The 18,629-nt window shown below is 41.0% G+C and overlaps 1 protein-coding gene across 2 annotated transcripts in view; it reads left to right on the forward strand.

Moving 5' to 3' along the window:
• The first annotated feature begins 14,932 nt into the window (after positions 1-14,932).
• The window catches only part of Ednrb (endothelin receptor type B), a 29,926-nt gene continuing 26,229 nt past the window's right edge, over positions 14,933-18,629 (forward strand). Inside the window, exons 1-2 of one of the 2 annotated variants that reach the window (XM_052732532.1) lie at positions 14,933-15,206; positions 15,819-16,351. In XM_052732532.1, the coding sequence (XP_052588492.1) occupies positions 15,869-16,351 (483 nt within the window). In that variant the 5' untranslated portion in view covers positions 14,933-15,206; positions 15,819-15,868. Of the gene's footprint in view, positions 15,207-15,662; positions 16,352-18,629 lie in introns of those variants that run through there. The other variant, XM_052732531.1, reaches the window with a different exon arrangement.

Raw genomic sequence — 18,629 nt, forward strand, 5'->3', positions numbered from 1 at the left:
GAATATAAAATATTTAGGAGTCTATGTTTATACATGCATATACATGGGAGTACATATGTTATAAATATTTATACATGATTATATAAAGAGCAAACCACGTTACAAAAAGGAATGACCTTTCCTTCTATCTAAATTTGAATCAATTCAGTTTTGTAAACAGTGGTCTGCAATAATGTTTCTAACTCTTTCGAGTATGTTAATGCTTACAATGTTAATATAGTTCATAAACCTTTTTGATGTAACAGTGGTTTTTCTTTCACATCATATATTGAGACCACACATGATGACACAAAGCTCTCACAAAGCCATTACTTTTAAAATGGCTTTCTCATTCTCTGTGAGCAGTCATCTATGTGTACATATGTAAGTCCAATTAAACTCTGATAGTCTTTTAATAAATATTTAGATAATTGTTATATAGTTATTTTATGCATAAAAATGAACGCAAAATTCAATAACTAAAAAACATCAGGTATTTATCAAATGAAATAGTCTCTAAGGTCATAATCAGAAGTCCTGTACCTGAGTGACCTGCATCAGGGGTTCTCATTGAACTGTGGCCTAGGAATTTAATCGTATGAAGCCTGGTTCAGCTTTGAGGATTCACTTTCAAGTTAACGTTCATAAACATAGGCCAGTTCATTATTGGATTTTAGCTATAGGCTTTGGTTAGTCTCTAGGAATACCATCTCTTCAGGAAAAGCCCTGCTAGGGCAGAAGAATTCTCTCAGATCATGGTGTGGGCTAAAAGAAGGAAGAAAAGAGACAGAGGGTGGGAAGGAGGAGAGAAAAGACAAGAGAGAAGAAGTAAAGTGTCTTATCACCAAAATCTGGTTTCTGCCATGTCCCTGGGGAATTCTGTCCTAGCAAAGTGAAATAAAAACGATTTAAGAGAAAGCTCTACAATTTGTCTGAATAGGACAGAAGGTGGTCACTAGGTAACTAGGTACTTAATTAACAAAGTGCTCATTCTTGGTTTCTGGACTAAACAGAAACTCCTTTGATTGCAATGCCTGTGGGAAGATGACCTACTGAAAATAATCTGGAAAAGGGGCGGGAGAGTTTTATAAACTCCAGTATTGGAAGACTATAAGATATTAGTACTGTATCAGGTCTCCATAAGTCCATAAGAAGAATGAAGTTAACTCTGCCCCCTCTTCTCCGGTCTAGCTGGATACATTGTTCTAATCATATTGAAGGAAGCCACGAGCAGCTCCTGTGAAAATTTTCTGCCTTATTCAACTTTCAAATGAATAAACACGAATAGCTATAAAAGACAACCTCAGAAAAAGGCTTTTGTAGGCCAGAAAGGGTCAGGTTCTTTCACCAATCAGCTACAGCTAGTTGGATCTTACTGCACAGAAAAATGGTCTCTCAAGATAGAATGGAGCATTCAACTTTATCAAGGTTATTCTCAGAGAAGAACCATGCACAAGTGAAGAAGCTTTTCCAAAAGTGTCAATTATAAGTAGGTTGAGTAGAAGGATAATGTTAATGACTTCCAGGAAAATTCACCTACAACATAAGAAAAGGAAGATTTGAGAGTAGAATTTTAAATACAAACTGAAGACTGCTTCATCAGTGTCCTTATAACACTTGAACTTTCATCTGTGTCAGTCCCTGTTAATACATTTGAGCCTTCAGTCCTCATACTGGAGGAGGAGCAGGAGGAGGAGGAGAAAGAGGGGAAGGAGAGGGAGAGGGAGAGGGAGAGGGAGAGGGAGAGGGAGAGGGAGAGGGAGAGGGAGAGGGAGAGGGAGAGGGAGAGGGAGAGGGAGAGGGAGAGGGAGAGGGAGAGGGAGAAGAAGAAGAAGAAGAAGAAGAAAGAAGAAGAAGAAGAAGAAGAAGAAGAAGAAGAAGAAGAAGAAGAAGAAGAAGAAGAAGAAGAAGAAAGAAGAAGCTGGCTTTATGTGATGCCTTCAGGAAAACAGGCTGAAATTCTCTTCTCCAACATTATCATGACATTGGCCAGCAAGTGTTTAGATGCTGCCTTTCAAAAACAGCATCTGGAGACTGGATTCTTATTTCTTTTTGGCTTGCAAAAATCACATTTTGTTGCTAAATATAGGACTATGTATAATACACATTTAGAGTTTGGGTCTTTACCTTATAAGGTAAAAGTAGGTGTGGGACTGTCATAAAATAGATAATGCTACAAATTCCACTGGCACCATTAACAAGACCCAGCTGTGCATCTTAGACGCCTCAAAGATCAACTTGTAGGCACTGTGTGCGTTTAGCCAAGTCTCATTATTTCTGAGAACATTTCAGAATTGCTAACAGTTCTATTTTTGCATGTAACAGATGTATCAACAAATGCTGAATTCTTAAAAATAACTTTTTAAAAGTACTTTTGAAAATCCAGTAAGTTACAAACTATTAAGGTTTGTGACATGATGCTGATCACAGATCATCACTAAGAGATGGTTTATCTCCAACACTCTAGAACTTTGTACCAAAAACCATTTATCCATCCCAACACTATAGTCTTTATGTAAAAAAGAATTTTGAACAGTAAAGAAATCAATCATACTAATTCACAATGCCATAATTTATATGGATAATAATGTTAAATATAAAGCTTTAAATAGTGTTCAGGGGCTGGTGAAATGGATCAGTAGGTAAGGCACTCGCCACAATGTTGACAGCCAGAGTTCTATGCCAGGGTCCACACGATGAAAGAAAGAATCAGCTTCAGCAAGTTGTCCTCTGATATCCACACACGTCTTGTAACACACACACACACACACACACACACACACACACACACACACACACACACACACAATGGAACAAGAAAGTAGCATTCTAAAGTAAAATTTGAGACTTCTGCTGTCCTGAACAAGGTATTTATACCTTACACTACCATCTATGAAAGTAGCTTATCAGGAGCATGTTCTATTTCTGTAACCAACGTGTCATCTGAGCTGGTGTAGCTCTGAACCTGATGTCTACCAAACTGTTTTTACTGCTTTCTATTTTGTTGGCTTGTTTTCAAATGGTTATTGTCAAACTGTCAGAAAGATCTCCTCTTTGTCTTTCTGACCAGTGAACCAAGTAATTGTTGACTTTCTCCACCCCCACCCCCCCACCCCAGAATTCCTGATTATCAACACAGTTGATCATCACACGGAAGCAATTCAGGGCAGCCACAGATGCTGATGGTTATGCAGACTGAGCTATTGACAGTCCCCTGAGTCCATCAAGTGTACTGTGAGGACACCCTTGCTAACGACACTCCAAACTGCAGTCAAACTGTCACCACCACATCATCCTTACAGAGAACCAGGAAATATTTTCACAAAATGGGTCTCTGAAAGCTGGATATGGTGGTTCACAGCGGCAATCCCAGGACTTGGGAGACAGAGTAAGAGGGCCAAGGGTTTAGTGTCATCCTTAGTTACAACCTGGGCTACATGAGACCTGATATCAAACAAATGAACTATAACAACAAAAATTATCCACAAAACAGCAGCAGCAACAACAAAAATCTCTGATGTTTTCTAGACAACCACTCTATTCCAGACACTATACTAGTGTTTTTCAAATCTGTTATCTGAATCTTACAGTGGTGACCCTAGTCTCCTTTTCACCCAGGAGATGTAGTGAGCTGAAATGACTGACATGGGCTGCACAGGGAAGGGAATGGCCGAGGAGCAGAGCCATTCCCCTCTGTCTCCAGCCCCTACCTTCCTGAAGGCCTGGACACCCTCTTGGCTCTAATCCAGGGATTTAAAATGAAGTTGTTATCAGGAAGTGTTTGCCAGCCATGACAAGTCAGTCTTTGAGGCTTGGACTAGGCTTTGACTAGGCTTGGACTAGGCTTGGACTAAGCTTGGACTAGGACCTCATAGAAACTTTTTTAAAGTAACTACATCACTGTTCTAGTTTAGGAAGAGTCTAATCCAAAAACTTAAAGGCAACTGTTATCCACAGAAGAGGAAATCTATTACAGAATGCAATCCTATGAAAATAAAGGCCATCTAAAGAGGACAGACATTACGAGTTCTAGATAAAGTCAGTATAACATTGTTAATATCAAAGAGTATTCTCACACTTATATAAACAAAAATACCCATTTACTATGAACAAACCTTGCATTAATTCCCTTAACTTCATCCTACTACATCATATCTTTGATTCTTAGGTAAGGTTTGGTGCTCTGTATTTGGTCCCTTTGTTCATATGCTATGAATATTTCTATATTTGTTATATCTTACTTGTTTATTGTGTGTGTGTGTGTGTGTGTGTGTGTGTGTGTGCGCATGTGTAAATGCATGTGTGTGGAGGTCAGAGGACAACTTGTGGGAACCAGTTATCTCTTTCCACTATATAGGTCCTGAGGATCAAACTCCAGTTGTCAGACTGGCATCAGACACCTTTACCCACTGAGCCATTTTGCCTCCCCACTGTGAGTATTTTTAATACTCAAAACAATTGTCGGTTTTGAGTCTGAAATGTATTTCTTCCTATTTCACAAAGAAGACATCTGCAGGATTATTTCTGTTGTCAGTCACTTCCAGAAACTGGTTGTAAAGAGCAACATAATGACAAGTACAGGAAATGAATCACTGACCATCTGACCTTCATCAATGTCCTGAAATTTAAAGCACACACGTACTTGAACATCACTTTTTCAACTGCAATTGCCTATTCCTGAAGCACCATTGTTGCTTCCAATCCCACTTCAGCCTTGCTAATGGTGGAGGCTTCACATACATTTGACAACTATAGAAATTAAGTTGCGGTTTGGAAGATGGATTCTGTTATTGTCAAATTGAGCATTAGAAATATCTTAGGAAATACTCAGGAGTCTTAGATAATGTGATGAAAATGCTGCTAAGACAGTAACATTTTGCCTTTCCTTCCTATCCCCGAAACAAATTCATCTTCTCCCTGGGGTAAAGGTAAGAATAGCATTGTGCTCAGACAAGGTTTTCTATTGACGGGAAGAAGCTATGTTGTGTCTGGAATTCCAAAGGAAAAGGACAGTTTGGGTTTGTAGGCAAATCTATTCGCATTTATATACTTTGGATTAAATAACTTAAATATGTTGTTTTTCAGAGCTAATTTTAAATCGAACACTGTTGATGTTTCCAGTGAGATCTTCAGGAAAGACATTCCTCCTGAAAACAAAAGCTCCTTTTAAAAAAAGTCATGTGCTTCAACTAATTCTACACCAAAAAAATAAAAAATAAAAATAAAAAATAAGAAATAAGAACCCACCCTACTATTCTCTCTCTCTCTCTGTCTCTCTCTCTGTCTCTCTCTCTCTCTCTCTCTCTCTCTCTCTCTCTCACACACACACACACACACACACAGAGTAATAGCCACCTTGTGGTAAACTAAAGGAATTAAATATGCCCATAGAATAAATGATCAGATCATGTGACTGAAAATATAATAACAATAGAGAAAGATAATATAGTACATATATAGTAAGAATAACATTTATTCATTTGAATTCTATAAAATATTAATTGCTTATCTAATTGCATGCATGAAAATGATTAAATGTATCTAAATAATAGTAATATTTTTCTAGCACATGTATTACTACAAAATAAGGATTATTCATTGAAAATGCACTAGTAACACTTTCAATAATTATTTAAGAACTTATTATCCAAAATAAATTTTCTATTTAACATGACAATAAGAAACTCTATCTTACATATTCAAACTTATAAAATAAATTTCATAGTTATTATATTTAATTAAAAGCATAAAGATTAATCAAAGGATTGGGAGAAATAAAGCTGCCACACTCTATATCACAACTCATGCTGTGGGTAACTTCATCTAACACATGCTAGCAGTGATAATCACTCACTTTTTCAACTAACTTGAAATTAGAAAATTAGAGAAAAATAGAAAACAGTTGTAAAACTTTTTCTATCATGTTCCTAGATGCCAGATTCACCTAAATTCCAGGTGAATAATTATTGTTTGTTAAATGTGTTAACAATTTCTTAAAAGAGGGAATTTGTCCTAGATTGGTCTTGGGCGCTCCTTCTCTGTCTGTCCTTGTCCTTGTCACTAAATACAGACTTCCTCAATCTCAAATTTCCAGATGGGTTTACTCAAATTCTTATATAATGCCTGGTCCAAGGCCTTAACCTAGAATAAAGCAGGGTAAAGTTCTATAGCCTAGCCATCAGCCTACCTTTACTATGGAATGGGATCTGGAGACTCAAATCACTCAGTGTTCTTCAACCTCAGACTTCTATATTCAGGAGTGTAAAACTAAGTAGTTATGAACAGTCTTCTGCAGACAATGGATAGATGATGGATAGATAGATAGATAGATAGATAGATAGATAGATAGATAGGATAAATAAATTAGTAGAAAGGTATATATATGTGTGTGTGTGTGTGTGTAAGAATCCATGTGAACAGATATATTTCAATGGATTATCTAAAATAATATGAAGCAATTAATTTTTAATGTGCTCAATTTAGTCATTCTACAATGTATATATGCTTCAAAACATCAAGCTACATTTGCATAGCTACCATTTTAAAAAGTCAACAATGGTATAGGCCAAGTCCATACCCCAAAGGAGCCTCTCATTCTGAATTCCCTTCTGTTGCTCCAGGCATTCCCCAACTTCATTCTAGGAAAAGACAATTGATACATATATATATATATATATTTAGTTTTGCTGCCCAAGGGGGACACAAATGGGAGTTCAGGACATATATGGGTGAGGGCACTTTAACTTTCCCCACCTTAGGATGGAGATTCCAAAGAGTTACCTCTTAAAAGCCTAGCATATTTACCATAGTAACCAAAAGGCAATGTGGTTTCCCATCTAACTGCAGCACAGCATCAAGCTATCTGCCAGCATCATGCATCCAAGACTAGTGCCTCCCACCCTCAAACCAATGTTTATCAACACTCTAGTAAAGGACGCTACACACCCAAAGATTTCTGTTTCCTGGACCCTGCCTATCATTTCCTACTTGTCAGTCTCAGGCCACCACCTCCTTAACAGGAGACTTCATGCTTACTTGTCTTCACCTGGCAATTGAAAATCAGCCATGAGCTTTCATCCTCCTCAGGGGACTTACAAACCTCATCTTCCATGAGTACTGTCCCTTGGCCCTACAGTAGACCTGCTGATCCTCTCTCACCTTTTTTCAGTATTTGTAGCATGTAGATGGGCACAAGCCATCCTCATGTCCTCCGAATCATACCTAGAACAGTCTCTGTGTGTGTAGCTACATCTACTTGACATGCTTATTTCACAAAAAAAAAAAAAAAAAAAAAAAAAAAATGGAAGACACAATAGGACCATTGCTCTCCCATTCTCTTGCCTACTCAGAAGGAAACTGGATACAAGCCATGAGCTGCCTATAGAGTATCCTACGTAGTCAGAACCTGGTATCGGGTAGTGACGATAAGCAGTGTTCCAACAGTCACCTTAGGAGCTCAAGCAGACTGCTTTGGTTTCTTTTCCTGTTGCTGTGATAAAATACCCTGACAAAATAAACTTAAGGAAGAAATGGTTTGTTTCAGCTCACAATTCGGGAGGCAGAGTCCATAACTGCTGAGAAGCCGAGCTTGGAGCAGCTGGTCACATGACATCTGCCACCAGAGGAGAACTATGAATTCATTTTTGCTAGTGCTTAGCTTGCAGTCCCCATCTTATACAGCTCAGGATCTCCTTCAGGGAAATGGTCTCACATACAAATAAAATATGTCTTCCAATATCAATTAACACAGTCAAGACAATCCCCAAAGGGCCAATTCGATCTAAAAATCTTCTCATTGATCCTCCCTTTCCAGGTGACTCAATTCTGTCAAGTTAATAGATACATTAAGCATCTCATAGATCTGCTGCATTCACACATCAAGAAGTCTGTAGTTCAGAAGGCATCTGATTGTATCCTTAGAAAGATCCAGAACCAGCACCACTCACCTAAAAAACACTCCAGGATTCTTGACCAGGGGGTTTTATTTAACATTGTTTCTGATTCTAGCCACCAATCTCCTGCCAGTCTGCCTGGTGTCTGATATCACCCCTTCTGGTATCTCCAAATACACAATTCTTTCTTCACTTGGACAGCCTCTGTTAGAGTCAGTCTCTATAGTGGAATCCATTTTTGTTGGCCTTTTCCCACCCTGGCAATTCTCCCCACCTACCCAGTAGGAAATGCTTGCCCTTAAAGGGGCCAGGATGAGCCCATTTGTTTCAAAGTGTGGAACTGCAGGCATGAGAAAGCCAGAAGGAGAGATGGGTGATAGTGATAGATGTCCTGCATCCTCACCCTATTATGAAGGCAAGCACACTTGATACTGCACTGCACTGTCCTTTCTCATTCAGCCACTAGCTCCTTCCTGTCTTCATCCATTTGAGCTCCAATGGACAGAACAACAAAGATTTTCAGTAGTGCAGTTTACATTATAATTTATTTATTTGAAATCAGTCCTCTCTATTTCATTACAGAAGTGAGGGAAGGGCGATAAATCAGTTTCTTCAATCCCAAAACATTTAGAGAGTTTTATGATTCCACTATTTGTACTTTTCTATTATTGGTATTATAAAGTACTTAATTTCTGGAAGATAGTGTGGCTTAAATATAAGCAATGTATCTAATTGCTGTGACAAATTAATTGAAAAATGAATTTATTTTGGCTTACAATTTTTTGAGGGGGCCCAGTCAGTCATATGAGGAAAATGATGGTGGTAGAAATGTGAGGAGTCCGTCCAAAAGGAGAGAAAAATGAATGTTTGTATGTGGGGCCCACAGAGACTCCATAGTGTGGCCTTATTCCATCTTGACTCAAGGTCAGAGAGTCCAAGCTTGTTTTGCCCCACAAGGCTGCATAATAGGATGTTTAGGCCAAAGATGTGGTCACCAAATGTCTTACACTATAAGGCCTAATTACAGGATACTTTGCCATAAGGCATGGCTACTAGATGTTTTGAGAATTAAGGAAGTATTTACACTTGTCTGTACTTTGTCCTTGAAAGAGGGAGGGAGGTCTTTTGCTTCTCCCCTTGCTGGTGTATAAAAAGCCCATGAGGAATAAACTCGGCGTGACTGTGGTATTGACCCAGAGCCCTCCCGATGCTATTATCCTGAGTCTCTGTCTTTTTCTTTTACATTTACTTCTCTATTTTTCATATATATTATTTCTCAGTTCTCACTCCTCCCTTCAAGGACTGTTCGACAATCAGGTGGGACTCGGCATTTATATTCAGCTCACTTTTTTTTTTTATATTCAATGCTTTTTACTTATAGAATGGCACCACCTACATTTAGGGTTGGACATCCATCCTAAATAAACCTTTCTGGCATCTCTGAAGACCATTCAGAGAATGTCTCCTAGGTGACTCTAAATCCAAGTAACTTGATAATGAAGATTAACCATCACACAGTTTAACTTAAAAAATTAATTATGCCATTATTTTTCTTCATTGATACATAATCCTTGTGTATAGTACCAGGTTACATAAGGAGAGTTTCATACATAGAATATACTATGCAGATATGCAAAGGTTTAGCCACCCTCTGGATTCCCCATTGTTGAACCCTGCCTGCCTCTCTACAGGCCACTTGGTACCTACCACCTCAGCAGCTTTCCTCTAGTGCCAGATTTGTATCTCCAGGCTGTCTGCATAAGAAGTGAGTCTCTAGGTACATCCCATGAGATGGCGTGAGAAGTTTCATTTGGATAGCCTAGTTGCCAATGAAGCCACTTCAGAATCACTTTCTGCGCAGACAGTGCTGGTTCTCTTTCTTCATGGCCCCAAAAAGAAAAAGCCATTTCCTGTGCATGCACATTAAAGAGACTTTGGGGCAGCTCTGAAAGCTCTAGTGGTTCCTTCACCGAGACAAAGGAGTGCCATCACTCTGAGCACCTCATTTTTAGAGGACTGTAGATCTCACTGTTCATACAATGTACAGTTAATAGAACATCCAGGAAAATCCTTGTTTACCTTTAAGCTTTGGTGCAAGCAGTTCTGTACCCCTACGACTCAACTCCAAAGCATGACTGGAAACCTCTGTGTTGGGGAAGCTGGCCTCAAACTCCCGTTCCTCCTGCCTCTGTCCTCTGAGTGCCAAGATCACAAGTGTGCATCACCACTTCTGGCTGTCAGCAGATACTGATGCCCAAGGTTTCTATTGTTAGAGCTTAATAATGCACAGAAATGAGATTGAAATGTCTAGTTGGTTAAATACAGTTGGAATAAGGAACATAAGCCTGCTGTGGAAATTGTACTTGATGTCTCCTAGGATACTCTATTCTGTACTGCAAAGACCTCTTCCTGTCTTTAAAAGAAACAGACTTCTATTCACCACTGGTGATTTACGCCAAGTTTCTCTGTTTCTTCTTTCTAGCCTCTGAATGTTTCACACCTCTTTGACCACTTCTGATATCAGAAGAATGGAATGGGGAAAGTAGAAACAAAAGAAAACAATTGCAGAAACTCATTGCAAATTGCACACTACCACTATGTGAAATAATGTCCCCCCCCCCCCTCCCCGTTGATGCTCTACATGTGATTGAATTGTTCGGACTTCAAATTACAGCAATGTTTTCTCTATGACTAAATGATATAAAGTTTCATAGATGTCCTGTGCACTGGCAAACACAGAAAGCAAAGGTGTGCTCACACTGGAATTCTGGATATATTTTTAATATTGTGTCAAAGAGTTCTGTGAACAGTTTTAAATCTATAAGTCAAGTCATACATAGTTTTGTTTACTAAAATTTTACAAAAACATGGTAAAGAAAGACAATAATTATTTAAATACCATGATAAATCATTATGAAATAACTGAATTACAATTCATTTAAAATAATTTATAAAGGAAGTGTGCTTCTTCTGATTTTACTATTTCCTGTAAGCAGAAAAGAATTGATTATGCTTTGCTCCTTGCAATTATTAAGCCTACCAAATATCCATTGTATCGGAAGCATAGACTGTAGCTAGCAACCATCTATCACTATTAAAATTTCAAATCTTACATTCTCTTATAACCATACCTCTAATTACAAGCCATATGCCAACTACAAAATCTGATCAAGTGTATAAACTAAATCAATAAGACAGAAACAATGTTATACGAATGTTTTAGCAAAAATAATACCCAAATCCAAGGATTCAAATTCTGCTATTTTGCAAGAATGCATGTGGTTTGAAAAGGGGACACTAGAATACATTCCTGTAATTGCAGTACTCAGGAGAACATGGGCCCTGGTATACACACCTATCATCATCACAGCCTTCGAGAGGAAAGATGACACCAGGCTGGTATACACAGGGAATTCCATGTAAGTAGAACTATATACCAAGGCCTGCCACGCAAAACAGGTTGTTACATATATATTGGTGGCAGGGTGTACAAATTTCTCAAAAGTCTTTAAGTTGCCTATAAGATGGCTAAGTGAATAAAAGCACTTACCACTAAGCCTAGGTGACCACTAAGCTCAAGCCCCAGGACCTATATGGTGGAAAGAGAAAAATGACTCCTGAAATTTGTCCTCTGACCGTCACACATGCATTGAGGCATATAGGTCCACACATGTAAATAACATTAAGATGCATACATGCATAAAATAAAATTAAAATGAAATAAAATATTCTTCAACTTGTGTACTTGTTCTCCATTTAGCTGTTCACAAACTGTACCTTAATTAACCATTAGGCCAACATAGCTACAGAAACTTAATGGAAAAGAAAGAAAGGAAGGAGTAAATAAATAAATAGATAAATAAATAAACATTGGTGCTGTTTGCTATTGGTTCATATGGTGACTTTAAATCTTTTTTCTTCTCTCGCTTCAACTGCCATTTGATCACTGGCTCTGGTCCTCAGGGAATGTGTGGAGAAGCAATTGAGCCAATGCTGTCTGGTCTTTTCACACACCTTGTCCCTCAGCACCCATGACTTAGAGGGTTCAAAATAGGTTTCAAAGGGTACGTACATATCAAGAGGATTATATGAAAGTATTAGCTTTTTTGTGGCTAAAGGGGTTTTTCTTTTCTTCTCTCACCAGGGGAAAATGTTTGCCTTGAGCAAGCTCCCTGTGGCAAACCTCTTTGAAGAATATATTCTGAAGTGCATTCAACCTTGTCTCCAGCTCCTTCCAGCTAAAGCATTTAAAGGAGATATTGGGACATTGCCCACCACTGCCTTTCTGGCTTTGGGAGGTTGCCTTAGCCTACGTGAAGCCTAGAGAAATTGCCTAGAAGACTGCCTTCATGAAAGGGACTTTGTAAAAATATTCCACATGGAGGTACTCTCCCAGAATTAGTTTTTCATAAACACAAAGTTAGATCAACTCCAAAAGTTTTAATAAAGTTATTCTTAAACGTTGATATATTTCACCCAATGTGCAAATGAAATTTTCACAGAACTAGTAAATTCATCGATAAAGTTAATAAGAGATTTCATATATAATGCAAAGAAAGAAATCGGTGTCTAAAGCAGTGCAGCCCAATCCATGAGGGGACAGTGAGGAGGAGGAGGAGGAGGAGGAGGAGGAGGAGGAGGAGGAAGACACTTGGCGGATGTTTGTTCCTTCCAGTGGATTCCGGCACTCAAGTGGCTCTCCTTTACCCTCATCTCATTTTAGATTGTAGTTTTTTAATAAAATTTACTCATTCTGATGTTTAAAAATAATTCCCAAATTATTAAAACACAAGCCTCAGAAAAAGCTTCAGCCACTGGAGTTAATATCTCCCTCCATTTTACAAACTGAGAGATCAAGGCTTAACTTCATGTGACTTTGTGAAGATCACCCATGGGGATGATAGTTAATCTTTGCATTTCACACAGTTACCCTTACAGGATAAGGTTAAATATTTAAAGTTAAATTTCAATTAAATGTCACCAAATCTATTCGTTGGTTTTCATTCTGATTATAAAACACCCTGACCGGGCTGGAGAGATGGCTCAGGGGTTAAAAGCACTGGCTGCTCTTCCAGAGGACCCAGGTTCAATTCCCAGCACCCACATGGCAGCTCACAACTGTCTGTAACTCCAGTTCCAGGGGACCCAACACCGTTACACACACACACACACACACACACACACACACACACACACACACACACAGAGGCAGGAGAAACACCAATGAACATAAATTAAAAATAAATCTTAATAAATAAAATTTAAAAAAAGAAAGAAAACACCCTGAGAAACAACAATTTAGGGGAGGAAAAGGTTATTTGGCTTTCAGTTCCAGGCTGAAGCCCATCCCTGAGGGCAAGTCAAGACCCGATCTCAAGCAGCTAATGACATCACATCCACATGTCCAAAGCAGAGCGGCTTATCGACCACATGCAGCATGCCTGCTGCTTATGCTCAACCAGCGTTCTTCACTCTGTGCAGTTCAGAGTTCAGCCCATGAACCAGGTGGACCCACATTCTGAGTGGGTCTCCCCACCTCAATAAATATCAAAATGAGCACCCCTCCCCCACACACACTAACACTTCCACAGGCCAACCTGATCTAGATACTCTCTCATTCAGGGTCTCCTCCCAAAGTGATTCTAGGTTGTGGCAAACTGACATCTCAAGTATCCAGGGCAATAGTCAAGTACTAAATTATGTCAGCAGTCCAGAAAAATACTACACAAACAGGGACAAGGTAGACCTCATTGGGAACTAGCAGGAACATTCCTGTTATGTGATGGGCATGTGAACAGAGATGCTGAGAAAGAGAGAGGTGGAGGACAGAAAGCCACCAGGGAGTCCTGTGCACCCCAGGGATGAAGCCTTGCCTAAGAAGGGCAGGTTCAAAATTGCCCTCGGTGGAGTGAACTAGGCACATCCTTACTCCAAAAGCACTCAAAGAATCCTTATTTGCACAATACTAGATGTTGTCACTTGAGTCTACTGGGAAGCAGTTCAACGTTAACCCTGTCTTCACCGAGGCAGTAGCATAAAAATTTGTCTTCCAAACAGACAGACTTGGGATTCGCACTCACACCCAGACCATAGTTCTCATTCCTTAAGCCTCACTCTAAACCACGTTCTTAACTCTATTCCACATTTGAAGCTAACCTTTTCAAATAGACATTCATGTTCTGCTTCCAGCTTCCTTGAAAAACATTTGACAGGAGCCAGCAATCCAAGATTTGGGTCCTAGCTGTGCGATTAACTAGCTGGGAAACAAAAAGGGTCAGAAGGAAAAGCTTCCAATTAACTGGTTGTGAAGTCCCTGGTCGCTAGGAGAAACTGCTGCATATGGGATAATTTCTTCTGCTGTTTAAACTTTGTAGGCACTACAGAATCTTGCTGACAGCAGAGGAACGCACCCACACCTCATAGCTTTGAGCAAAACGGCGCATAAGTAGCGTTCCCTTCTTTCCCATAAGGACAGAACTCAAGAACTGACAGGAAAAAATTTGTTTCATTGCTCTGTCTGGTAAAACAAGCATCAGGTTGAATTTGCGAGTCTGCTTCCTGATTATTTTCCTGTCTCTTGTCTCGGGTCCCTTTTAGGCACAGTAGGAAAATCCACGTAGGGGTTTGATGACACTTCAGCACACAGGAAGGGCTGCACAGCACACAACGGAGGAGGTCTTTTAATCCTTTGGCTGGGCAATCCCTCCGCCTGAGAAGAAAGGATCCTGCCCGTCATGTTGACTTGAAACTTAACAGCAAAACAAAAAACTAAAGGCAATTCCCCCAAACCAACCAGATTTCAAGTACCACTATGGGACATTTCTGTGAGAAGTCAGCGTATTCAAAGTCAGGTTAATACAGAACCTTGCCCTAGTCTCCAGCTCCCAGAGTACCATGGGGTATGTTAGGATCTTAGTTAAACGGCAAATAAACAGCTTCGTGTGGGACACAGTTCTGAGCCAGGACTGCCCCGTCCAGTGGGCAGCTGGGGCTGACACTGTCCAGGGATCGCCCAAAGGGAAAGGTTGTGGCAAGGTCGCTCAGAAAACGCGGGAGGAGTCTGGCGGTGATTGATGCTGAGGAAGGGACGAATGAATAAAAGTATTTGTCTGGGGACAGCAGAGACCCCAGTGAGCTGCTGAAGACCCACTGTCTGGCATTCTCTCAGCCTTTCGTCAGAGCCAGAGCTGCCTAAAGCTGAAGGAGGCGTGCTGGGGAGCAGCTGAGATCCCGCTGCGAGCTGCAAGCCAGGGGGTTGCAGGCGGTTCGAGGACCTGGGAAGGAGGTTCCCTGCTGGTGGCTCTGAGCCTGGGGCTTCCAATTCGTGCGTGCGAGGTAACTAACCACTCTGATTTAGTGTTGAAATTAAAATCTGTGAGACTGGATCTTGCTCTGAGGCTCCCCGCTTGGCTTAGTAGTTTGGGGACTTGGAAGTAAGTAAAACTTACACGTCACAGCGATTCAAACTGAGACTGTGTTGTAAAGCGACTGAGTGAAGTCACTTGGAAAACACGAGAGCTGATGCTCATATTCTCTCAGTTCGTGCTGAGTGCATTGACTCATGCCCTTGGCCGCTAGGTGCCGGGTCCCCACGCTTAGCTAAAACGGTCTTGCTTCTTCCCGGCAAACACGAGTGCTCTTTCCCTGGGACATCCAGCCTCCCCTGTCTGAAACACCCTTGTCAAAATGCTCCGCCCCATCGCGACTGGTCTATGGTAGGGGCCAGGAGCTGGGGATTAAAACGCAGCGAGCAGGGTCAGGAAGGAGACTGAATGCGGGCGGGCGGGCGGGCGGGTGGCGCACACCCAAGTTCCCCCATTGGCGCGCAAACTTAAGTTACTGTTACGCGGGTAGTGGCGGCCGGGCTAGTGTGAGTGCTTGCAGAGGCGTGGCTGGCTGGGGTAGCTGACAAAAGTGTCCTGTCTTCATTCCCCTGTTGGTCTCCAGACTGAAAACAGCGGAGCGGCTACCGGACTCTCACTAAAGCAAGCTGTAACATGCAGCCGCCCGCCAGCCAGCGCGGACGCGCCTTAGTGGCGCTGCTGCTGGCCTGCAGCTGGTTGGGAGTTTGGGGAGAGGAAAGAGGATTCCCACCTGCCCAAGCTACACCGTCTCTTCTGGGGACTAGAGAGGTAATGACGCCACCCACTAAGACCTCCTGGACAAGAGGTTCCAACTCGAGTCTGACGCGTTCCTTAACACCTGCGGAGGTGCCCAAAGGAGGGAGGGTGGCTGGAGTCCAGCCAAGATCCTTCCCTCCTCCGTGCCAACGAAATATTGAGATCAGCAAGACTTTTAAATACATCAACACGATTGTGTCCTGCCTCGTGTTCGTGCTAGGCATCATCGGGAACTCCACGCTGCTGAGAATCATCTACAAGAACAAGTGCATGCGAAATGGTCCCAATATCTTGATTGCCAGTCTGGCTCTGGGAGACCTACTACACATCGTCATCGACATCCCCATTAACGTCTACAAGGTAATGCACCTGACGTGAGGGGCTGGAAGAGGGATGGGGAGGGGGGAGTCGGTAAGTGAAACAACCTTTGAAGTATGGGGGAGGGCTTCCTCAAGGACACTGCTCCTCTCCTACTAGTGACCACTGAACCACATTTTCTTCTGGGTTTTTTCTCAGCCTCTGACAAGTGTAGCTTTTTGAGCAGTAACATTGTTATAATTGGAGACCTGTTAGAAAGGAGAATTGGAGTTCCCCAACCCAAGCATCCTGAATCAGGGGCTCTGGAGTAGATGATTGCAGTTATATATTTTAAAAAATCCTTTCTGTGTGACTATGACAAAATTTAACGTTTGAGGATCACAAGTCCTGAAGTCAGTCTTTCTAGGTACAGCCTCTAAAAGTATGGTCCACTAATTGGGAGTTTGTTAGGAATGCAAATCTTCCCCAAATAGATTTTACATCTGTAGATGGGCAAGGTTATTTTAGAAAGCATTGTTTTGAGGACCCAGAAAGTAGGGGTCCAGTAAAGTTTTAGGAAAAAAAATGGCTTGGAAGAAAGAGGCCCAGACTGGTGAGTAAGTAAAACGTAACTCCTTGCTGCAAAAAGCCTTGGATATTCTTCATGGAATAAATATGTTCGGTTAGATGTGTTACTTCCTTTATCCATTCCAGCAACCCACAAGCAGACAGTTATTGTCATTTTACAGAAGCCTAATCAGAGGCTCAAGGGCCCTCCCTGAGGCAGAGGTGGCCATCAGGCTCCAGTATGTCAGATCCCGAAATGTAAGCCTCCTGATACTGTCTCTGTTTATTTCATGGACAAGACAAGAGGAGAACTCTGCAATAAAGTCTATAAAATTTTCAGTAGTAACATTGCTGTGATTTCCACAGTTATCAGAAGAAATAGGCTCAGAGAACAAGGCAGGACATGAAGATCCACAAAGTTGACTCCAGGTGGTTTGGGAAGTTGGGACACATCCTGTGAATCTCATTTTCTTCCACTCCCCAATAAAGTTTCTAGTGCCCACCTATGGTGAATTTGTGAAGTTAACAAAAACAGACCAATTGAGAGAGCCAGACACGTTTAGAGCTGTGCAGACGTGTAGCACTGCTTCCCATTCTTAGCAATAGAAAGTCACACATAAAAACAACCAAAGTGTAAAGGAATGAGAGTGCACTTTGTGGACCTGTTGAAGGCCAACCCTGGCCTCTGTACAAGGGTTGGGGAAGGTCACGTGGAGTACTACAACCTAAGTGACATGAGTCGTTATCACAAGACAGTCCTTGACATTTCCCTTCGTCGGTCTCTGGGAATCCTAATCCCAGTAGCCACATTGTAAGGGAATTCCAGACATTTCTGAGGCTTAGAGATGGGACATAGATTAGGATCCAGACCCTGGAGGGAAGTGTCACCAGAAATTTAAAAAAAAAAAAAAAAAAAAAAGGAAATGCTAAAATCTGAGGTAGCAAATGCTTTGACAAACTCCATGGGTTTGTCTGGAGACATACAGGCTGAACAGTTCCTTAAGTGTAGTTACCACTCTGGGAGGATCAGCAGTGACCCGCTTACTTCCTATAGAGTGGTAAGTGAGGTCTTTCCATGGTGGCTGAGGGAAGCATGTCAGCTCAGCTCTTCAAAACTGAACTGGGAAGCTTTGCAGTGGAAAGTGTGAGAAATTTAAAAACAGCGGAGATTAGAATCTACTTTTGCTAGGTATGCACAGAAAGTTGATGGAAGTTCTGTTGGGAGCAGCCTTGATTGACTTATACGTTTAACCAAGTTACAAGCCTCCCTACATCACCCAGCCATCGAATGGTTGTGTGGAAGATGGGGTTGAGAACATTTTCTTCCCTGGTGTTGCCACCAGACCAGATATAAAATGACTCTTCTGAGACCACTGTGCTTTCTGTCTGGTCAAATGACACTTTTGATAAACTTGAGAATCTCTGACTGAGCACGTAGATTTCTTTTCAAAGTTCCTCTATTGTTTCCCTGGGAAGTTATATCCTTTGCCCTGAAGCTATTCAATATACTAAAGCTGTGTTTTTACTTCTGAAACGAACTGATGAGTCATTATATTTAAAACTAAACAGTTAGTCATCTAAATCTGTCTGAAACAAACCCAAGTTATCAACTAGGGTCCCACAACTATGAGTGTCAGTATGAATTCCTACAAATCCTGTGTTGTTGCCTTTGGTTTAGTTTGGGGCAATAACAGTGGCCACTGTTTATTGGGCAATATGTACTCATTTTATTTAATTAAATTACTTGGATGACGTGACTCAGAATGTGTTGCTA

This window comes from Peromyscus californicus, unplaced genomic scaffold (assembly GCF_007827085.1).
Source record: "Peromyscus californicus insignis strain IS unplaced genomic scaffold, ASM782708v3 Scaffold_12__1_contigs__length_115047231, whole genome shotgun sequence".
NCBI lineage: Eukaryota > Metazoa > Chordata > Mammalia > Rodentia > Cricetidae > Peromyscus > Peromyscus californicus.